This window comes from Brassica napus, chromosome C3, assembly GCF_020379485.1.
Source record: "Brassica napus cultivar Da-Ae chromosome C3, Da-Ae, whole genome shotgun sequence".
Taxonomy (NCBI): domain Eukaryota; kingdom Viridiplantae; phylum Streptophyta; class Magnoliopsida; order Brassicales; family Brassicaceae; genus Brassica; species Brassica napus.
In genome coordinates, this window is record NC_063446.1 from 52,800,084 (window position 1) to 52,825,091 (window position 25,008).

Here is a 25,008-nt window from a genome sequence, read left to right on the forward strand (position 1 = left end):
ACCAGACACCGAACATCGATCGACATACATGTGAGAACCGAAATTCACACCGTCGAGTTTTGTTAATCGAAGAAAAGCCAAGTTAACCTAGCCTTCCCTGAAGGTCCCGGTTATCTGTTGAGCCACGCACAACACAATCAATATGAAAGATCCAAAAGTAATAAATCGTAAAAGAGCGAAAAGAAAACAAAGAGGTCTTATTTCCGAATTTGCGTATGAGCGTGAACAACAGGTAAGATCCTAGGCCACGAGAGCTGTTGGTATGTTCGCTAGTCTAGTCACCTAAGTTCTAACCTAGTCGAGTCGCAGCTCGATAGTAAAAACGGAAAAAAGCCTAAATTGCTCTAAGTATTGAGTTTGCTTTTAGAATGCTCTCTTCTTCTCTTCGTCCTAGGTCCTCCTTATATACTCCTCCTTAGGTCGGTTTACCTCTTCTGACGCCGGATTTGTCGTGAAGCGGGCTTTTCCATATTTCCTTCTTCTTTGTGATTATCTTCGGAAATTTGACATTTATCTCTCCCCGCGGATGAGATAAACCGTCATACCAGTGTTTGGTTTCAAGTCTTTTGGGACCAAAGATGGGCCGTTGTCCGCAATTCGGACCCTCTTTGGGCCGTATCGAGACTTAAGCGTTTTTACGATTTTACTCGCGAAGTAGCCATTGGTATAGGAATGGTTCTTCCAACGGAACCCTGTTTCTTCGCATAGCCGAGGCAGTTGGTGTTAAGTTAACCATAACCTGCTCTACTACGAAGAACAGGAAACTGTTCAAGAGACATAACCTTCCCAACTTCCCGATTACTTTCGACGATGTTTTTTAGACGGAACATTGGTGTCGTATCCACCGACCCGAAGACTGAGTTACGGAAACTTCGGACAAAGATGCATGGTTATGGGATGGGACCGGGTTCGGAATGGTCCATGGAGAATTGGCCGCGCTCGCCGGGCGAGCTGATCCGTGGCACGATCGAGCTCGCCGGCGAGTCGACCGGCAACACGGTCGTGCTCGCCGGGCGAGCTGGCCCGTGTCACGGCCGAGCTCGCCGGCGAGACGACCGGCAACACGACCATGCTCGCCGGGCGAGATGTCTCGTGTCGCGGCCGAGCTCGCCGGCGACTCGACCGGCAACACGGCTGTGCTCGCCGGGCGAGCTGGCTTGTGTCGCGGCCGAGCTCGCTGGGCGATCCATTTCGGATGTTCGTTTTCTTGGCTTTTGAAGTTTTGACCGAGATTCGGTTTTTCTGAGGACTTTCGGACATCGACTCCGTCGTGACCGATTTTGACTCCAACAGTTAGCCCCCCAGCTAGCTAGGATCCGTGGACCTGGGTGTTAGGTCCTAGCTTGCGGTATGGTATGTTCTAGGTGGAATTTAGGCGTAATCGTTTGTCGAAAGATCAAAGGTGAATAGTAAAGAAAAAATTGTATAAGTAAGGGAAGTAAGTTTTTCAAATTCTTTACTCACTTCTTCCCTTAAGAAAAGATTCCTCCAAGATAAAAAAAATTTTCTCCAAGATCTCTCTTTGCTCAAAGAAAATGTCTTCAAGAAAAGGATCTTCAAAGAGGAATTCTTCCTCACACTCATCTTCGGGTGACTCTTCTGCCAATGAGATGATCGCCCCAAAAGAAGAATTTGAAGTTGAGGAAGAAGCAAAGGATGCGTACTACAAAGCTCTTTGCGGCTCGCCTCCGCCTTCGCAAGACATTCTGATTCCTAAGAGGCCTGTGAGGTCGCCAAACGCACCCCTTACGCCGAGCATGGTCTCTCCCGACTACCTCATGACTCTCAGGGACTTTTACCAGATCCCAAGTGGAGTCGTATTTTGGATCCCGATTGGCAACGAGAGTGCGAAGTACCTTCCGGAAGGTTTCTTTACTTGCTACGAGGCCTTCCTGGTGTATTGCCGTATGTGGTTTCGGATCCCTGGTACCATCGTCCGCGCGCTTTGCCACTTTGGGCTTTCGATCAGTCAGCTAAGCGTTCCGGCCTTGTAGCATTGGCTCGGCGTGTTGATCTCGAGTTACGAGTTACGAATCGATCTTAACCCTGGCGACTTCGAGGGATTTTGGTTTACGAGAGGAACGGGGATCGATGGCTCATACCGCATGGCGCCAAAGAAGGGTATGGCTATAATTCAGGGGCACACTTCACATCCTAAGGCATGGTTCAAGCGCTTTTTCTTTGTCCGGATAGATGGGGAGTCTGTCGAGGAGAGCTACCTCCACTTATTCCGTCGGGAGTGGAACTTCACCCGTGGTAATACAAATAGCTATATCTTTCGTTTTGATACCTTGAAAACATGCGAAGATGATTTTTTTATTATCTTGCAGTGAACCGGATCCTTCCGCCGACTCCTGCCGATCTTTTTGCCAAGCGAGATCTTCTCCGCAGCAGGCCGTTCTTCTGGAATTCCTTCACCGTCGAACGGATTCGAAGCGCGGTGGAGCTACATCGATCTCGAACCGTCTCTCAGCCTCTGGAAGTTCCGTATGACGTAGAACTGGTCATTGATGTCTTGCCTGCTCAGAGGCAGAGAATCAGGTCTCGGAAAGGCAAGGGAGTTGCCTTCGAGAACGTCTTGGGAAACCTTCCACTGCTAGAATGGAACCCTAGTTTCTCCCCAGGGGAAAGGAGTGGAACCAGCGAGGTTCCCCTTCCCAGTGACTTTTTTGCCGACCTCCCTCCAGGTTTTACTACTCATAAGTCGCTGGACGAAGAGTGGAGGAGGAAAGTAGTCGCCGAAGGCTCCAGCTTAATCAACGATGTTTATCCTTTGAACTTTGATCTAAAATATATATATATATATATTTTCCCTTTCCGATCTTAAGTTCGTGCAGGGGATGAGGGTGTTCAATGCGGCGCCGACAGAAGTTTTCGGGAGTCGTGTATCTCTCACTTCAAAGCCGAGGAGGCTGAAAGAGAACTCTTTCGGTTTCAGAAGGAGGTCGAAGAACAGAGCCCGAGACAGGCCGAGCTCCATTCTCGGGCCTTTGTCCGTGCGGAGAGGAGAGGAAAGAGAGCGATTGTCGCCGAAATGAAGCGGAGGGCTGCTTTGTTTGGCACCGAATTCGAGAGCTTTAAGGATGCTCAAAAATTCGTGGGCGATTTTCGCGAGTGCCGTGGCTCGGTTGCTACCCTCTACGAGTCGCAGAACGAGGGTATGTGAACTATGTGTTTGAGACCGCCTGTTTCGTGGCTTTGGGTCCTAGCCGTTTTTTGCGGCTTATATATATATGATGAATAATTGACATTATGTGCGTTTTAGTTTATACTTCTGCCAAGTGTGAGGGAAAGATACGAGTAGTCACTTCGTATCTTAACTCTTAGTTTATCGTCTTGTTCGTTTGCTCTTACTGAACGAGGGCATTCGGAAATGTTTAGGAGTTTCGCGAAGTTTCGTGAGCGTATTAGATATAGACGATGGGACATGTTTTTAAGATCTCGTATCATGTCTTGAGATGTTAGTGGACCAGTAGGACTGGGTTTAGGGCAAGACCTAGGTTTACTTTCGGCTCTAAAGCTGTGCGACGACTGATCGGCTTTCGTTTTGCCTATGGGCGATTTCCACCTGGTTCTTTCCGATTTAAAGTCTGCGACTTGGCGCCGGCTTATATGACTTGTATGGAACGAACCGTGCACTCTCCAGAGACCGTCTGGAGAGCTGACCAAAATTTCGGATTTCTTGTATAGCGCGCTATGGCATCCTCGTCAGATGTAAGAGAACCTTTACTTTTACGAAAGGTTAGACGGGCAATTTTTAGAGTCGCGGACGGACTGTGTGTTTGGATAATATCTCTCGAAAATATTTACGACGTCTCGCTTTTTCCGAAAGGTATATCCTTTGTAGTGAGAAAGTTACGATCTTCGTTTTTAGAGAAGATGTATTTGGTCTTGCTTGACCATTGATACGCAGTGATTGTTTTTTAAGTTAGTTCCCATCCAAGGACTGCTTGAAAGGTATGCGTGTTTGGAGACCGTTGTCTTGGTTGTTTCTCAAGTTAATCTCCGATTGTTGTGGCTTATTGCAAGTGAATCGGGAGACCGTAATAAAATGAGTCTTATTGGAAAAGTTTCGAAAATATCGAGTACATGTGTGGATATTCCGAACTTTGTGGGAGTATACGAGTATACGTCCCCACTCCCCCCCCCCCCTTTTTGGAGAAGGGGATAGCTGAACTTGTCAATAGGACAAGCTGCCTACGTACCTCTTTCGAGGATCAAGCCATCTCGTAGTTCTGCTTTGTTGTTACAGGTGTTCCTACCCGTTGGATAGGGCCGTTTCTGTTACTTTGGCCGTTGAGGCTTTAGTTAAATCGGCGGCCGTTTCGTGAGTTGGGATTTCCGCTGGTAGGGCGATGGACTCCGGAATTGCGTCGCTGCCCGGAGCCGTTGCCTGGGCGAGTGGTTCCGAATCGCTCTTTGTGGAACCTTCGGGAGTACTCTGAGTTTTCTTGACTCGCTTCGGGCTAACCGCAGGGGTGTTCCGAGTTTCTCTTAGCTTATGCTCGGCCAAAAAGCAGAGCCTAGATTGTTTCTGGCATCCCCAGATTACTGCTGTTCCGTTTGGTGTTGGGAACTTGATGCTAAGGTGGTAAGTCGATGGTACCGCCTTCATTGCGTTGATCCATGGGGTTCCCAGGATAACATTATAGATGGTCGGGTTATCGACTACGGCGAAGTCAATGATTTTCGTGACTTCCCTTGCCATGACCGGAAGTTTGATCGATCTGAGGGTCATTGATGTTGTACCCGAAAAACCGGTCAGTGGTTTTGGTTCCGGGACGATTTCCCCGAGTTCAATGTTCATTCTCCGGAGAGTGTCGCGGAAAATGACGTTGACCGTGCTCCCTGTGTCGATGAGGATTCTTCCCACTTCGAGGTCTAGAATCACCAAGTTGATGACCAGCGGGTCGCAGTGAGGTTTATCGGGTCCGACGGTTTCCTTCTCCTCGAAAACAATCGTATCGTTTTGAGCGTTGTCGGTCAGGGACCGAGTCGTCCAGTTAGAACTTGTTTCCGCCTTTCTTCCGTAGGCCTTGATGGATGAAACAAAGTCGCGGTAGAATTACGATTCTCCGATGTTCATGTTGATCCTTCGGCGGGTACTATTGTCTCCAAGGTCATCCTGCCTTCTTCCGCGTTTCTCGCCAGACTGATTTGCGCGTGCGTCCCTCTCAGGAGACTCTTTATCAGTCTTGGGATGGCGGTCAGAATCCAGGATGAGGTCTTTTATGCTAGTGACCTTTGAGAGGTCGCCAGCGAGGAGTTTTGCGGCTAGCCTTGCGCCGAGAACTTTGTAGTTTGTAGTGGAATGACCTTTGGTCTGGTGGAACTCGCAGTAGGAGTTATCCTTATACTGGTTCCTGGACCAGGTGTTTCCGAAGGTCTTCCCTTGTTCGAAATTGATAGTGTAGTTGTGCTCGCCCTGGACGTCTTCTCCCTCGTGGTGGACATACTTGTCGTTTCGAGAGCATTTCTTTTTTGCGGGCGTCTTCTGCGGGTTGTACTTCTGGGAGAGGATTTTCATCTCCTCTTCCATTACGATGAAGTCCGTTGCCTTATGAAGAGCATCCTGAATCGTTCTCGGTTTTTCGAGGGATACCCATTGCCGGAATTTCGACCTGTACCAGAGAGTTTTCTTCAGAGCATCAATCGCCACTTTGTCGCTGATCCCGGTGACTCTTGCCATTACTAGCTTGAATCTGTTCATGAACTCGCGAAGTGGCTCGTCTTCTCTTTGAAACAGGCTCCAGATATCAACGTCCGAGGTTTCTCTGTCCATGAACATAGAATACTGCTTGAGAAACTCTGAAGCACGTTGGCGGAAACTTTCGATGGAATTTCGTTTTAGGCGAGAAAACCATTCGAGCGCAGCTCTTTTGAGGTTTTCGACGAAGAGGAGGCAGTAGCCAGCGTCTCGTTCGCGTTCCTTGAGTTTGCACCTCCCTATCGCGATCTGGAAAGACTGCAGGTGCGCTTTCGGGTCGGTGGTGCCATCGTAGATGGGAATTTTGATCTTCCCCGGGTCCGAGACGTTGGTGGAAGGTTCTCCGCAGTTGGCTGTGCACCTGCTGGAGCGTTTCATCAGGTTTTTGGCCTAAGGAAGCCTTGTCCGCGTGTGCAGCTCGATTGCCCGGAGTCTCGAAATCAAGTCTTCTACCGCTGCGGGCTCTTGTGGTTCCGAGCGGGGCTTCGGTCCTGGCCTTCCCCGTTAAGGTTTCCACCTGTTTTGCGAGAGAGGCCACGAGTTTTCCTTGTTCTTCCGTCTTTTTCTGAGCGGAGGCAAACATTTCCTTCATCTGGTCTAGTATCGCGGTGTCGGCAGTGACCGTTGATACGTTTCCAGCTGAATTTTTATCAGCGTTGGCATCGACGGGAGTCCCGTCGTGCGTTTGCTGGTCTTTGTCAGCGTTGGTCGTCATATCGGACTGAGCGTGTGTGGTTGCGAGAGAGATAGATCCGTACCCACCCCTCCTTCTAGCGCCAAACTGTGAGAACCGAAATTCACACCGTCGAGTTTTGTTAATCGGAGGAAAGCCAAGTTAACCTAGCCTTCCCTGAAGGTCCCGGTTATCTGCTGGGCCACGCACAACACAATCAATATGAAAGATCCAAAAGTAATAAATCGTAAAAGAGCGAAAAGAGAACAAAGAGGTCTTATTTCCGAATTTGCTTTTGAGCGTGAACAACAGGTAAGATCCTAGGCCACGAGGGCTGTCGGTATGTTCGCTAGTCTAGTAACCTAAGTTCTAACCTAGTCGAGTCGCAGCTCGATAGTAAAAACGGAAAAAAGCCTAAATTGCTCTAAATATTAAGTTTGCTTTTAGAATGCTCTCTTCTTCTCTTCGTCCTAGGTCCTCCTTATATACTCATCCTTAGGTCGGTTTACCTCTTTTCCGGCCGAATTTGTCGTGAAGCAGACTTTTCCATATTTCCTTCTTCTTTGTGATTATCTTCGAAAATTTGACATTTATCTCTCCCCGCGGATGAGATAAACCGTCATACCAATCTTTGGGTTCAAGTCGATGGGCCGTTGTCCGCAATTCGGACCCTCTTTGGGCCGCATCAAGACTTGAGCGTTTTTACGATTTTACTCGCGAAGTAGCCGTTGGTATAGGCATGGTTCTTCCAACGGAACCCTGTTTCTTCGCATAGCCGAGGCAGTTGGTGTTAAGTTAACCATAACCTGCTATACTACGAAGAACAGGAAACTGTTCAAGAGACATAACCTTCCCAACTTCCCGATTACTTTCGACGATGTTTTTTAGACGGAACATTGGTGTCGTATCCATCGACCCGAAGACTGAGTTACGGAAACTTCGGACAAAGATGCATGGTTATGGGATGGGAACGGGTTCGGAATGGTCCATGGAGAATTGGCCGCGCTCGCCGGTCGAGCTGATTCGTGGCACGATCGAGCTCGCCGGCGAGCCGACCGGCAACACGGTCGTGCTCGCTGGGCGAGCTGGCCCGTGTCACGGCCGAGCTCGCCAGCGAGTCGACCGGCAACATGGCCGTGCTCGCCGGGTGAGCTGGCTCGTGTCATGGCCGAGCTCGCCGGCGAGTCGACCGGCAACACGGTCGTGCTCGCCGGGCGAGCTGACCTGTGTAACGGCTGAGCTCGCCGGCGACTCGACCAGCAACACGGTCGTGCTCGCCGGGCGAGCTGGTTCGTGTCACAGCCGAGCTCGCCGGGCGATCTGTTTCGGCTGTTCGTTTTCTCGGCTTTTGAAGTTTTGACCGAGATTCGGTTTTTCTGAGGACTTTCGGACATCGATTCCGTCGTGACCAATTTTGACCCCAACAATACACCAACCCAAATCGATAGACAGGAAGATCCTATGGAAGAGGATAGGGTTTCTACTGGAAGGACCCTAAGGAGAAGAAGGAAAGAGTGACGAAACATCTGAAGAGGGGGGATAATGAAAAGGAAAAGGAAAATTTCCAAAAGAGAGTCTTCAGGATTCCTCTACATAAGCCATTCAAGGAGGGTTATTATACCCACAAATTGTGGATGTTCTTCAGAGAAACCAGAGAGAAAGAAGAAGACATCAGAAGAATGTTTTGTGAAGGTAGAGAAAAGATGAGGATTAGGATTACATTGAAGAAGAAGAATGATCCTGGGCAATTTGCAATACCATGCACAGTGAAGGGTATTGAATTCCCACATGCCTTGTGCGATACAGGAGCATCAATCAGCATCCTACCTAGGGTTATAGCAGACCATCTGAGTCTGCAGGTGAAGCCTTCGCAGGAATTGTTCACTTTTGTGGATTGTTCCCAGAGGAACTCAGGAGGAATTGTGAGAGACCTAGAGGTGCAGATTGGTAATGCCCTAGTTCCAGTTGATTTCCATGTCTTGGGCATCAAGTTAAACTGGACCTCTTCTCTACTACTTGGGAGAGCTTTCTTGTCAACAGTGGGAGCAGTGTTCAACTTGCAAACCAACCAGTTGTGTCTAACACTCATTGATCCTAACACCCACTACAACCCTATCCCAGTGAAGAAGCCACATATGATCTCCAGAAGAATCAATGATCCAGGAATCATTGCAGCATGTCACTGTGGAGCCAAGTACGAATTTGACTACTCAGCATCAATCGACACTCATCCAGTTAAATCGATCGACAATACACACTGAAAATCGACTGACACACACAAAGAAGAATCGGTCGACACTTATCCAGATGAGTGGGAGAACGACTACTACAACCCCACTATTGCCGCTTACACCAGACAAAATATGCATACAGACGAGTATGATGAAGACTATGAGGAGGAATGAGCTATTGAGTACAGAGCCATACTTGATGAGGAAGATAAACTCCTACATCATTCCTCTTGGAAAAGGAATGCACCATCGATTGACATGACGAGCTGGCCATCGATCGACAATCAACCTCAATAACGATGCCGAAAGCGAGCATCGACCGACACTGCCTACTACAAATCAGTCGACACTGACTTCAACCGTGCGCGAGAAGGAGACTACTCGATTGGCAGTTCGGCAGATGAACACCACCACGAGAGCTTTGCAGTAGAAACAGCAACCTACACACCAGGAGCAGATAAACTACAAGATAGTTTCACAGACGAGGAGCTGCTCAACATGCAAAGACGCGATGAAACAGATCAGATTCAAGCAGAAGTTGCTTGGGAAAGAACTCGTTTCAGCCATCCGATCGACGCTCGTCATCAACAATCGATCGACATACGTCACCAACAATCGATCGACAACAACGTCGCAACATCGATCGATAACCGTCCAATACCGAAAACCACTCTAAGCAAAAAAGATAAATTAGATAACCAGTATTTAACTCCAGACGAATTTGGTATTTTTAGGGACCCTGATGGCTACGCAAAAGCAACAGACGGACGCACACTACATGTATCTCGAGAAGATATCGCAGATATCCTTCTGACAGTCAATGGAGCAGACAATCTGTTCATGCATCAAAGCAGCAATCCAGAACAGAAGGCTCCAAAGGAGTACTATGACACATATGGTGGCATAGACAACGGCTTCATACAACGATCTCACCATACAACTCAACCATCGATCGACGTTGACGTCCCAACATCGGTCAACAGACAGCCAGAATTCGGCAGAAGAGCTTATGACCTCTATGGTAATGGGAAATTCTACTGGGAGGAGAAAGATGAGTATGGAGTCTACAGAGATGATCAGAGGTACGTCAGAGATCTAGATGGACGCACCATTCATGTTCACACCATGGATATCAGAAGACTTCTGGAAAGAGCTTCAAGAGATGAGTCGGCTTACATATGTCTTCCTGAACATGCTAGCTCATTCACAAAGACAAAGTTGGTACCAGAGATCTACACCAAGGACGAGATCAATGAGATGTTCTATGGAGCCTGTGGTGAACATGAGAGGAACAAAGAAGCTTTCCAGATGAAGCTTGATGGTGTCTACTATCCATTGAATGATAGTATCAGTTGGCTAACTACTTGCATGGAGGAGATGAAGCAAGACATAACTAGAATTCAACACGCGGCCGACGTTGCTCGACCTCCATCAATCGATAGAAGACAACCACCATCGATCGACATCACACCACCTACATCGATCGACAGGCACCATCACACATCGATTGACAACCGCTTGACAGCATCGATCGATAACAGTCCGCCACGCCCACATACGATGAAGTCTCAACCAGATTTCCACACCAGAGAAGAGATAGATCAGTTGGTATAAGGGATCTATAGAGATCTGGAAACTACAGAGGAGAGGCTTGATGGGAGATGTGATGACATCTATTTCCCAATGGATCTTAGCATTAGTGCTTTGAGCTCCAAGGTTGAAGCTATACAAGGGGAGCTGGTGGAGATTCAGAGTTACATTGCCCGTCGGCCAGAAGCATCGCTATCGATCGACAGACGCAACAACATATCGACCGACATTCCCAAGCGAACATCGGTCGACAACGCTACAAACCGAGGCCGGCTAGTACCAAAGATGACATCCGACATGTCCAACACACATTACCATGGAGAGGAGATCTCAGCTGACACTTACGCCGCACTTGCCAGACATCAGTTCAACCTTGAGAGTCTTGGTGAAAGATTGCAGAGGATTGAAAACACAACTGCAGCAATGAAAGATAAATGGCGCAGAGGGGATGAAGCAATGAGAGACTTCATTGGTACATGGTTCAACAAGCACAAAGAAGAGATGGATACCTTTTTTCCAACAAGTCCCAGTTCTCAACACTACTAGCCAAATCACCTCCAAAGTCAAGCTAAATGACTATAACAAAGAGCTTAGGTAATATTTATTAAGTTTCTATTGCTATACTATCTATGTTGGTTTTTAATTATTGCAGGTCATAAAAATAAAATTAAAAAAAAAACAAAAAGAAGAACCAAGTAGACGATTGCCATCAATATCGACCGACGCGAACCTGTCGACATCGATCGACATTGCCTTACCTGCATCGACTGATATCAACATCCTTACATCGGTCGACATTCATTCCGGTCTGGTATATCGTTCTTACTTATTACATTGAGTCCTTATGATTTATTTCTACCCATAACTCTGACTGAATTTACACTGGGAACAGTGTAGTTTAAGTCTGGGGGAGGTTTACTGATATTTATTTATTTATTAGTCTTATTAAAATGTTTTCAAATTAAGTTATTATTAAGTCAAGAAGAGAATTATGAACTTATAGATTTTGTTAGATATCTAACCACTCTTTAGCACCATTCTAGACTAACTGATTGCAGATAGTACTAAAGATACTAAAGTGGATCAATCTGTCAACTATCCACTCTTGCTGAGATTATTTTGAAGGAACCAAAGCTGACCTCCAACACTAAACTTGACACAACTGCTTGTCTTGGGGCTTGGTATACATGGGATCGGATTCTTCAAACAAATCTAGAAGGTAAAGCCTTGTGTATGTAGATTTATCACCCTTTTTATCTCTATTTACGAAATATAGATTATATATAGAATAAAAAAATATATATATATTTATTATTATAGAGATTTATTAGGAAGGAATTCGAACAGGACTTGGTGGCTACAACCATTAAGGCCTGCTTCATAAAAATTTCATAGGTAAAAGATTAGAACATGACTTGGTAGCTACAACCATTAAGACTTGCTTCACAAATAATCCTAGGATATAGGTCAAAAAGAAGTGAACAGGACTTGGTGGCAACCACCATTAAGGCTTGATTCATGGAAGCATGTCCAATCTTGGTCAATGATCTTGCATATAAGCAGACTTTGACTAAGAGAGAAAATTAGTAGAGAGAGAGGATAGGAACTAATGCTTACTTGCAGGTCCAGATACTTGTTTGAGAATCATTGCATCATGTGATCGATACTCCCAAGGTAAAGCCTTCACTTTTATTTTCTGCTAAGAAATGAGATTGGTAGAGGGGAATGAAAGACAAGATTTGCTAAGTTGTTGGCTAGATGAATTTGGTTGCTAAGCTAGGATATGGTATAATATACTTTTGTGATTAGGACTTCTTAGATGTGGATTGCAATATTGTATAGGTGATGATTCTAAGTTTTAAATCATGTGAGTCTCTGCTGTTTTTTAAAAACCTCTTTGAGAGAGACTGCCTGTTTGTTTTGCTTGAGGACAAGCAAAAGGGTAAGTCTGGGGAAGTTGATAGACTATGGATTTGACCCATTTTTATCCATAGATTATAGGTGTTTTTACTAATAATTATTATATTATAGAGTCTATTTATTATATTTATAAGATCAGGAGTGTTTTGGAGATAAGTGCTGATTTTGGAGCATTTTGGAGATATTTGGAGCAAGCACCCGAGATGACCATCGAGCTCGACAATCGGTCGATATTGGAGAGTAAGAATCGATCGATACACATGTCTTGGTATCGATCGACAGCTAAGCGTGCAGAAAGCCCGTTTGGTCACAGCCGACTTGAAGCCCAAGACTTCACCATTTTACAAGATTACCCCTGACGAGTTTTACCCTTATTATATAAACTTTGCCACCATGTTAGAGGCAAAGTGTGCTTTCATTGTTTTACTATTTTCACATCAAAGGTTTATAGGATTTTGATAGATTGGAGAGAAGATCCAAAGTTATAATTTGTGATTGGAATTCCATTAATATCTATGTACTATTCTAATGAAGTTTTTATACTTAACTGATGTTATTAATTGTTTAGCCATGTTTGAGTAGTTCCATTGTTAGATTTTAGGGTTTAAATAGGTTAGGAGAGATTAGCCTCAACTATAGATTGCTGAGTTGTGATAATCATCTTTAGGATTGTTCATTAATGCGTGTGTCTAGATTAGCTACCTAGAACCTGCCCTTGGATTGATTGATAAAAGCGAGAGCTTTATTCTCATCCTGAAAACATTCTAATAGAACAATGTTTCTTGTTATGAGCAAGGCGAGAGCTGATCTAGTGAGCTTAGTAAGCCTTCATTCAACCTGTGCATAAAGCTTGACTAGAACGCATCGATCGATATCACACTTGAATAATCGATCGACGGTGCAAAAGGTGTATCGATCGATATCCCTATATGATTATCGATCGACACTTTCTATTGATCAAAATAACGACAGTTGAGATCATTAGATCTAGTTAATAGACAAGTCAATACATGCGAGAGCTGATTGACTTGTTGATCAAGTTGTTGAGCTTTACATTATCATGCATGCAACTCATTAGGCATCTGTAGGATTATAATTTCAATTTTCCTGAATAAAAACCCTAAGTCTAGCTATTTCCTTTAAGCACCAAAACCTCAAACCTGCTATTGAACAAATACTTGTTCAATATAAAAACTGCAATTTACATTTAAGAACTCTCAAAACATTCTTGCTTAACAAATCATATTAGATTCCTTAGGTTCCCTAGCTCCATGTGAATTCGATCCCTAAGTACTACAACTCGACCTCTTATTTGAAAGAGTATAAATCACTCCTTAGGGTAATTTGAGTGTTAACATTTATTAGTTTAGTTGACATATTAATTGGTTTTGTATTCCCCCAACATATTTTATTGGTCTCTATTGCAAATTATAATGTATAAAATTTTATATTTATGCGTAAAAGAAATTATGATTTTTTCTCTTGTACATTTTGATATACATAATGTATATATATATATATATATATATATGGAGCAGTCGTGGATGAGAGATATGTGAACGTGTAGACGAGGTTTCGTGGACGAATTTTCGTGGACGAGGTTTTTAATCTTACAAGAGATTTCGTAGACGAGATTTCGTGGACGAAGTCTTGTGGATGTTTTTAGTGGATTATAAGTTCATCATTTTCATAAAAAGATGATCAAGCTTTTCTTTCATATATAGTAAATTTATCATCAAAAGGACAATAACTAATTTCAAATGAGCCAAAAAATTGTAACTAAAGTTTTTTTAATAGAGTTCCATGGATGAGATTGTGTGAATGAGGTTTGTGAACGAAGTTTCATCAACAAAGTTTCCAAAAGTATCAACCTCTGTATCCACTACCACCTTCGTATCCATAACCACCACAACCTCCACTCCGGTATCCACAGCCACTTCCACCGTACCACCACCAACTCCACCTTTCGAATAACCACATCCACCACCATTGTATCCACGAGTCTCTTGTATCTACCCTCACGCTTTCCATCTCCGTAACCACCTCCTCCATAACCGCCACAGCCTCCACTGGATCTATCTTCTTCATCATCAAAGAGATTGAAGTGACTAACAACTCAGAAATCTTAGGAACTACTTGCTGCGGTGGCTTCTACGGTGGCAGAAGCAGCAGCAATGGCATCCTCCATGTTCTCACAAAACTTGATTGAACCGGCTTGTTTTTTTGCGTGCTTGATTCTTCAGCATATGTTAAACCTAATTAGATAATCTGGAAACAAGAAAAAGAAAAGAAATTTACGACGACACAAGTAACCACTAACACTTTGGATTAATATGGGCAAAGATTTCGCAATGGAATATGAATTGGGAAATGAAAAAATTAAAGCTCTGGAAAAGATAAACAATTAGTTCGCAACAAGATAGATTTGCTTTAGAGCATCTCCAATGGTGCATCAAAATGAGGGAAAATATCAAAAAATGAAGGAAATCCATCTCCAATGGTACTTCATTTTGAGGGAAAAAATGAGGATATGAACAGTATTCCCTCAAATTTGAGGGAACACTATTCACAACCTCATTTTTATGTCAAATTTTTTTATTTACATAATGGTCCTTTACTTTTTGACAATCTTTATTTTATGTATAAACAAAATATTAACACTAAACATAATTTTTATAACTTTATATCCAATATGTATTTACTGATTAAACTTGTTAAAATATAATTACCAATAATTAGTTATTAAAATATAATTTATAATTTATAATTTTATAATTTATAATATATAATTAAAAGAAAATAAGATAGAAAACACTTCTCTCTTCGAAATGTGTTGATTGATCATTTGTTGAAAAAAATATAGTGATAGTATTGTTTAAGTAAAATTCTACTATTACTTCGTATGTTGTTATGTATTTTTATTAATGTAATAAATATTTGCTTTTTATAAGTTAAAGTTTGGTTAAATTGTAGAATTTAAAAATAAGTGAGCATAATCTAAAATCTTATAAAATAAAAGGTGTTATTTGCAATAAATAAAAAGTTGAAAAATGAATATAATAAAAATTGAAGGAGAAAATGAGAGGAACCATTGGAGCAAATCACAAACTCATTTTGAGGGGAAAAATAAAGAAAATCATTGGAAATGATCTTATATGGATAAGAAAGAGAAAAAACAATAAATGAAACAAATTGTTTTCTTACGTAGAAAGAGATCAACTTGGTTAAAGGGTATGGTCGTAAAAGCATCTTCAGAAAGTGATTTTCGAGCACTATGTGCCTTAGAGTGTAATTGCAAAGCGAAATTGTGTCTCTGACTAATTTTTTCATGATTTATCATAAAAGAGATCCAATTCTGTGTCTGAAGAAACCAATAAAACAAATGACACTGGAACCATCACAGATTCACAGGAGGTAAAAGAATTTGAGAAACCATATTTAGACATAGTAAGCACTCAGATTTGGCTAGCCATACATATGGAAACCGTCAGCAGCAATCATAGCAGAGCACATGAGGGGATGTGAATGATTTAAGTCTCACACAAAAGACGCAGCAGAAACAGTGTTTATGTAATTAGTCCACAAAGTTCCACTTTTCTTCCATTTCTTTAGAAACAGAACAGATTAAGAACACTCAAGAGATTCAAAACCATAGATTGTCATTTATCACTAGAAACGCTTCTACTAGTACTAATCATCCTGTATATGGAAGATGGATGCAGCTATAGACAAGATGTCTTCATTTTCAACTGATCAGTTTCCCTTATTCTGTTTCCAACACAGTTGACCGACATGGTGGTTAGGTTCATAAGGATTCGATTTAATGCATTAAAAATCTGTGTATATATGTTCTATAGAGATATACACCTAACGGCTGTAAACTTTGTTTTAAGGACACAAGCAGTTTCAGTCTCTGTAATAATTTTAAAGAATTTATATTTTAAGTATTGTGTTGTTATAACTGTTGTAATCCTAAAATCTTTATGTCATCGACAAACCCTTGTACAAAATAGATTCCAAGATTTCAAGATAATACAGATACCAAAAAGCACATAACCGGTAGTAGACTTTTTAGCAAAAGATTGCACGAATTCTTTCTGGAAGATTAGTGGGTGCTATTCAATTATCTATTTTAATAGAGTTTAAAATTAAACTAAAACTACCATTATTTAAATGATGATTCTAAATTTTATTTTAAAAATAATTAATAAAATTTTAAAGAATTTTATAAGTCTAACCCCGCACTCTAAATAATAAACCTTAAATAATAATTATTAAACTCTAAACTCAAATATTAAAATATTTAATTTTATTGAGTATATTTTTGAAAGATGGTAGCCAATTTATGACATTTCAAGCAATTCCACCATGAATAACTTCCTTAGTTTTTATTGATTGCTCTATTCTAGTTTAGATTTCCAAACCACATCTAGCTTAGTATATATAATAGAGTAGCATTTTTCTATTAAAAATATTGCACTATCAGTGTTTTTACAATTGTTGTAATCCTAAAATCTTTATGGCATCTACAAGTTTTTTTATATAATGTAACTCCAATTATCATTTACTTTCATTAGCTTTTCCAAAACTTGCAGCCACATATGTATTTCCAAGCTATCATTATAGGTCACTAGCTATTCATTAGATTTTCATTCTTTATTCTTATTTTTTACTTTTATGTTTACATATTTATTTGTATTGCATATCATACATAAGACTTATTTTTTTGTTCACTCATATGGTGAACCTTTAGATTTACCAAATAATAGAATTTTGTTATTTCATATTCGACATCTTTTTAAAAAAGAAATAAAATATTATCAACTTATATTATATTTTTAAAATAAAAAGGTAAAAACATAAATAAAAATAGTAATGGTTAGGAAAAAAAACTTTAAATTTTTTTTTTAACGTCGTCAGCAAAACACTAAATCCTGTACCCTAAATTATAATCTCTAAACCCTTGGATAAACCCTTGGGTAAATCCTAAAGCATTGGAGAAATCCTAAATTCTAAATCAAAAACACTAAACACTAAAACACACAAGGGTTTAGGGTTTAGTGTTTTTAATTTAGAGTTTATAATTTATCCAAGGGTTTAGAGTTTACCCAAGGGTTTAGGGTCTACCCAAGGTTTTAGGATTTAGGATTTAGGGTTTAAGGTTTAGTTTTTTTTGCTGACGACTTTATAAATATTTCTTTTTAAAATTATTTTTTTTGTAAATATTATTTTTTTTTAATCTTTTTATTTTAAGAGCATCATATAACTTGACGATATTTTGATTCCTTTTCTAAAAGATATCGAATATAAAATAATTAAATCCTATTAGTTGGTGAATCTCTAGGTTCAACCCAAGAATAACTCTGTACATAATTATGTTTGATTATGTTTATTGGTTTCTTATTATAAATTTCTTTCTCAAAACCTTATGTCTTATACAGTATAACCTCTTTAAATTATTACTCTATAAATTGATATACACTAAAAATTTCTATAAAATAATATAATTTTATAATCTCAAATTGAGTTTTTGGTTCAATTAGTATATCGATAAATTAATATTTCTATAAATTAATTAAAAAATTATAGTTTTGGTGTAATCTGAACATTATTAATTTATAGAGTTTTCATTATTTGTTTAAACTTTACTGTGGGAATGAGCGAGGACACTGGTTTCAAAAAACAAAAGTGAGCGAGGACATGTTATAATTATAAATTTGTGTTATCTGCTAATTAACTTTTGTTAATTATAAAGATTTTGTGAATAGTTGATCTACTTGAAATGCTTTAATAAACATATTTTATGAAAAAGTTTTCATAATCAATAATCCAATAATAAGAGATTTTTAAAGATGACAAGTACTTCAGCTACTTTATTTTCTTTTTTGAATAACACAAAACCTTATTGACTTTGTAAGATGATGAATCCAATAACTCTAGATATTTATAAATTTCTAACTAATTATAAATTTATAAACTAATAACACCAGAGTTTAACATATTTTTGAATAACACTAGACTCATTATAAAATTAAAAATCTATAAAATTCTTTATAAATTCACAATCCTATAATAATTCTAAGCATCATAATCTTAATCATATATTATCATCTACAAATTTATCAACAAAAATATTTTTAGAGCATAGGTATTATATTTATTTTATCATATTTATCTCCTCTTATTTTTTGTTAAATAAAAATATATCATTTACGTAATAAAAGTATATTTTCTATATATGTTATGATTCAAATTTTGTACGTAAATACAAATGATGAAAAACACTGCAATGCATGACTTAACTGATAATTAAATTTCTCTTTTATTAGTTTAGTTAGGTTTTAAGCTAAATATTGGATATATATCCTAATAAATAATTTAATTTAATAAAAGTTAAAATTTTATAAGTTAGCCAATATTCAATATTGCTCTGTTAAAAACGGATTATCTTAGTTTCACAATAAAAATATTAAAAATGAATATCAATCATTTCAAGATAAATCTTTAAAAATCAGTTGTTGTTTATAGAAAAAAAAAATATTAAAAATGATTTTATCTCATATGAGAAAGGGTCATAGACTCATACTCATATGATGAGATGAATCCTATGAATTCATTAAAGTTAGTTATTATTATATAATAAGTTAATTATACACTATTCATATGTAAATATATATATTGGATAAATGTTAAAGCGAGTTAAATTTACATCAAAATTATATTATAATTAATGACTGTTTTTCTAAAATTAAATTACCATAAACTTTTTTTTTTAATTATATTATGTGCTACTGGATCGTGGTCTAATATTTTTCATTAAAGATATAGATTAATATTTCAATAAATAATAAATTCATAAATAGAATAATACTTTTCCGCATATAAATAATTGATGTTGGCAAAGCCAGTCGACTACCTAGCTCGGCTGATTGACAAAATGGTTAGGAATCGAATCACTTCCATAGGCTACTTTCGGAAACCAAAGCTGAAAGGTTTAGCGATTGGTTTGCAGCTCACACGGTATAATGGATAGTATTTTTACTCTCATTTTTTTATTCTTCATTGCTTAGGCTTTGTAAATAAATATTTTTCAGAAAATGATCAATAAATTTGAAATTTTATCAAAAAAATAAAATAATTGATGTTTTAGTTTTTCTCTTTGTATACAAAAGAAAAAGATTGATGTTCTATCTTCAATCTATTTTGTTTTACAATTCAAACATAAATTAAAATCTAAAAAAATTGAGAGGTAGACCTTTATTGGGAAATAGATAAAACTATAAAGATATGTATTATTTTTTTAACATGTGTGCGAATTTTAAAAACATCGATTTCTTAAATCTAGAGGGAGTAGTCACTCATCTAGGTATTAGTATTACCAAAGGGACGAAAAAGGGAAATTTAGAAATTTGCATTACACGTGGCAGTTCTAACGTTCGAGTAAAAATTGAAACAGCTGGATTATATCACCGCTTTGCACCCAGACCTAACTGAAAAAAGGAAATAGAGAAATCAAAATTACACGTGTCAAATATAACGGCTGGATTTATCACCGCCCGGTCCGAACCTAAGGTTCAGCTTTGCTCCTGACATCCCCGAACCTAATTGAAAAAAGTAAATAAAGAAACTTGAGATGCAAGTAGTAGGATTATAAATACAAATCACAGAGGACACAACTACACACTTCGTCTTTGTTCGTTTGATTACCAAAGTCTGAGAAATCTAAAGAGAGTGATAGAGAAGGAAAGAAAGATGAAGAGATCCATGTCTGATTCTAAAGAAAGCAGTCGATATGGTCGATGTGACGACGACGACAACAGCTACGACTCCGACGGTCCTCACAAGAAGCCTAAAACAGAGGACGATGCTGTTTCCTCGACCAAGACGAGCCCTTTTCGAGAAAGAGATTTGTGGGTGTTGACTAGTTTTCTTGGAAAAGGCTCATATGGCTCTGTTCACTTAGCCGTGAGAACGACCGAGGGAGAAGAAGAATCACTTCCTGAAGAGATGGCAATCAAAACGACCGAGTTCTCACAGGCTTCACGGCTCAAGAACGAGGCTGAGTTCTTAAACCGTCTTGAAGATAACCCATACATTGTCTCCTACTATGGCAACGTGACCACACATGACAAGAAAACCAAGAAGATGGTGTACAACACCATTCTCGAGTACTGTCACGGTCAATGCCTCGCGAAACACATCAAACTCCACAAAGGAATAGGGTTGGCGGAAGATAATGTGAAGATATTCGCTATGAGTATCTTGATCGGTCTCAAGCATATCCATGAAAAGAAGATAATCCACTGCGACATCAAACCGAAGAACATTTTACTCGCCGCAGGGGAGCATCATGGGTTTGTGGCTAAGATCTCTGGTTTCGGGAAAGCCATGGAGAAAGGGTCGAGCGAGTACGGTGATGGATGGGGTCACGTGAGAGGCACAACACGGTTTATGTCGCCGGAGCTTATAGGGGACAAAGTTCTGGACTATGGTGCGGATGTTTGGGCCTTTGGGTGCACGGTTCTTGAGATGTTGACAGGGGAACGTGTTTGGGCAGAGCATGGTGAGTTGTGTTGTTGGGAAGAATGGATTACTCTCATTGGTGAAAGCGATTTGGTTCCATATGTTCCTGATTCTTTGTCTGACGAAGCAAAGGACTTTCTGTCAAAGTGTTTTAAGAAAGATCCTTCCCGAAGGTGGACTGTTGACAGCTTGATGAACCATCCTTTTGTTAGGTGGAATAACGAATACCCTGAAGAGGAGGAGGAAGAAGAAGAAGAAGAAATATTTGAAGAAGAAGAGGAAGAAGAAAACGAAATATTTGAAGAAGAAGAAGAAGAAGAAGAAGAAGAAGAAGCGATTGAAATAGAAGAAGAATACCCTAAAGAGGAGTCGGAAGAAGAAGATCAAAAATAGGTGTCCATGTCAATTAATCTTGTTTCATTATTTGTATTATGCTGCAAAAACAATGGTTATTGTAAGAAGCATAGATGTTTCACTTGCAGTGAATTAATTGATTTTCTCGAAAGCTTGACAAAACTATATATACGTAAGTGTCAGTTGTACTTAAATTCTTCGTCAAGAGACTGCAAATTTCATGAAAACTCAATCGTACTGATTCATTACCGTAGCTGAAACAGAATATTCAGACAAGTTTTTATGTCTAAAACCAAATAGACTGTATCTTGCTAGTTAATGTATATGACAAACGAGGAAACATGAACTTGTTTAGATGATTGTAACACACAATCTTGTCTGCAACAAACAACCAAAAAAGGTTGGTGTCTTCGTGGTGCCCGCTGGTTTTAATCACGGTGTCGGCTATTTTGGCGTGGATGTCGTAACCGATTCGTCCCTAACCTTCTTCTTGTTGGCTATGATCTCGAGAAGGAATACTGAATGCAAGGTATTGTTGTCTTCAATCTACTTCATCACAGAGTACGTGGTGAGAGGTTTGTGGTCAAGTTTGTTTAACGATAAGAGCATGGAGTATATATACTCTTTTCAAAACCTGAATTCGCTGTTCATATCCTGCAGGTATTTGTGATTGTAACCTGTACCTTACCAAGCCTCTGTACTTTCATTTTCTGTCTTAGACCTTGTTATGAATCTGAACCTATTCACTTGTGCATGTGATTGTTTTCAGGTCTCTATATGCGCAAAACTTGGCGAAGAAAAAATCCGAAAACCACCAAGCAGCTCAAGAACGTCCACAAGGCGAAGAAGCTGAGCCTCTAAAGGTAAACTCATGAAGTCACCGAAAAAAACAAATATATATTTTTTTTTTCTTTTCTGATGCTTAAACAATGACCAACCAAATCTACTGATGATCTGTACTTGACTCTGAGGCATCTAACTAACATAACTAAGCAGTTTGGATCTCCGAAGTAGGATTCAGGTTGAGATAAAGTCAATTGCTTTTATTTTTGTCAATAAGTCACATAAGTAGGGTACAATAAGTAAATTGGTAGAGCGCTTAACGTATGACATTTTCTTGTTTCTGTTTTCTACTTTTTGTGCAAACAAGAAGGATCTATTGCCACTATAGACGAGCTGTGTTTATGGTAGATCGGTTACAACGGTTGTGTAAAACTATATTGGGAGGTTGATTACTAAAGTTATGTCGGTTGTCGATTTCTAACAAAATTTCCTTCGAATCTCCTACTCTCAACTTTCTGTTGGCTAATTCAAATAAACATAGAATTTCCCTAGATTTTTCACTATTACCCCTTTAGAGTTGATTGATTCAAACTGAGCCAAGCCAAAATGTTACATAAGCAGAAAAATGGCAGGAGTGGTGTTTAGTCAACGAAGATGAGAAGCCTAAGACGGCAAGATGTTTTTATCTGAATACCTAAGACCTAATCCTATTGATTAATAATTAATAACTAGACCCTGATCAGCGCGGATATGAATTTTCGGTTTTTGGTTATTTATTTAACTAAATGATGTATTTGTAATATTTGATGTATAATATATTCACCAAGTAAATATTTTTTTTGGCATCTTAAACCATCTATTTATGATGAATATTCGATATCATATACAAAATTGAACAAATAGACGTAATTAAAGAATTGTAGACGATATATAAAAACAATGGTTATTAATGTAAAATATGAAGAAATATTATATCATGATTTAGTATGACATTAAAGATTATAAATTAGTTATACATGTTTAAAGAAAATAAAATGATTTTTAAAATTGGATTTTTAAAGTTAAAACCCCCCAACTAAGTTTGTTTTGGGTAAAAACCCCCAAACTAAGTATTTAATGAAAAAACCCTCAAACTAACGTTATTTAATGAATTAAACCCTAGCAGGTCATAATTACCATTACTACTATTAAATCTTTAATTTAGGGGTTTCTACATTAAGTAAACATAGTTAAGGGGTTTTACCATTAAAAATTTTTAAAACAGAAAAAAATCAAAATTTTATAATATTATTTAAAAATTAGTAACTTTTTTTTGACAACATAAGCGAGAACTAAGTAACTGGACCGCACGATTCAGAAAGCTAAACCGAAAGTATTGAATCGACATATAACATGGCTGAAGGAGAACTCCTCGCACCACTTGCAAGCTTGTCCGCCATAGTATTTTATGCTCTTGGAATATGTCTGATCCGGAAGTTAGGGAAGAAAGTCTTATTGCGTCTAAATTCTTTATATAATTTTTTTTATATTTTCTCGGTTCTTACATTTTTAATTTATACATATATAATGTTGATGTTAAGAACACATCAAATTCATATATTTACAAAAAAAAATTGAAAATGCTAATTTTGAAAATTTAAGTTACTAATTTTTAGATAATATTATAAAATTTTTGTTTTTTTTTTATTTTTAATGGTAAAACCCCTCAACTGTGTTTACTTAATGTAGAAACCTCTAAACTAAATATTTACCGGTAGTATTGGTAATTATGACATGTTAGGGTTTACTTCATTAAATAAAGTTAGTTTGAGGGCTTTTACGTTAAATACTTAGCTAGAGGGTTTTTACCAAAAAAAATATAGTTGAGTTGTTTTAACGTTAAAAATCTTTTAAACTTCTATGAAAAATTTAACATATAAAAAAGGGTAATGAATTAGTCATCAAATTGTAAATAATTTCATAATTTTGTTAATAATAAATTATTTATAGTCTTTGTTTTTCGTCAAGATAATTATTAAATGTCCATAACATTAATATGTTAAAAGGCCATATTATGAAAGCCCATGTTGTAACCGTTTTTTTCCGGGAAGTGTAACAAAAAAAAAATTACCTTTAACTCTTCGTTTTGTTTAAGTTCTGTGTCGGTAAAAGATTAAAAAAAATCTCTCTATCTTTTTCAATGTTCAATTTGAAGCTTATTATGCGAAAATCATACGCAAATACAGACAATTGGTTTGAATCTCTATATCTTTATATTCTTATAAATTTTAAATTTATTGTTTCCTCTTCTGCCAGCAAATCAATTACCGAAGTAATAGATCAATGGGTTGGAATCAAATCTATTCTTATAATTAATGTAATTATGGTTACAGTTTCTATATTTAATATGTACATTAAAGATACGACATTGAAGATATTCTGTTTTGATTAATAGAAGATATTGGATTTTGAGTTTGTATTTATTAATTTGTTTTTTTATATAGCTTAGAAAATCAGTGGGATGATTGGTTGGTTGATACATCCTATAAAGAAAACGAAAACTATAAGTGGTTTGACTATTGTACATCGATCGATGCAAAATGTAAGTTGACTATATAAAACTTGAGCATGATCATTTCAAACTAAAGTATAGGTAGGTTATATGCATTTGTTATATTGTAGTTAATATATTTTAAATATTATATAAGTCAAGTGATTCACGTTTTCGTAAAAATAAAATTCAAGTTCATTATTGGGTCGTACTCGTCTGTAATAAGCTACGTTAAATATGATGTATTTTTAGGTTCATTTAATGACATTAAGTTTAAATTTCATTAAAGAAAACTCATTAATTTAACTGGAAAAGATAAGCATTAAAATATGTAGGTTCATTTAATGACATTAAGTTTAAATTTGATTAAGAAAAATTCATTAATTTAACTGAAAAAGACAAGCATTACAATAGGTAGTTTAATTTAATTCTCAGTGGCATAGAAATGTAAATAAGTTAGAAAACTTAGGGGTATTTTTTAATGGGTACTTTTCATTTAATAATACATAGAAGACTTCATTTTAAGAATGCTTCAACAGGCAGTCATAAAAAGTAAGACAGAACTAAAACACAAAAGCCGTATTAAATAAAATTTAAATCAGCACGCGACTTGTATTAATATCAGGAACAAAAGTTGTTTTAGAGAAATATCTTGAGTTTTTGTCTTGTGAAGGATTGATTTTGTTGGGAAAGATAG

The 25,008-nt window shown here is 38.3% G+C and overlaps 1 protein-coding gene across 1 annotated transcript; it reads left to right on the plus strand.

Annotated features, from left to right (window-relative positions):
* Positions 1 to 19,514: 19,514 nt before the first annotated feature.
* On the plus strand, positions 19,515 to 21,823 carry LOC106356380 (mitogen-activated protein kinase kinase kinase 20-like). Its single transcript, XM_013796142.3, has one exon. The coding sequence runs from the start codon at positions 19,874 to 19,876 to the stop codon at positions 21,035 to 21,037; it is 1,164 nt and encodes a 387-aa protein (XP_013651596.2). The 5' UTR covers positions 19,515 to 19,873; the 3' UTR covers positions 21,038 to 21,823.
* Positions 21,824 to 25,008: the final 3,185 nt, after the last annotated feature.

Coding starts and splice junctions, on each gene's coding strand:
- LOC106356380 (XM_013796142.3), top strand. CDS start 19,874: ATGAAGAGATCCATGTCTGATTCTAAAGAAAGCAGTCGATATGGTCGA.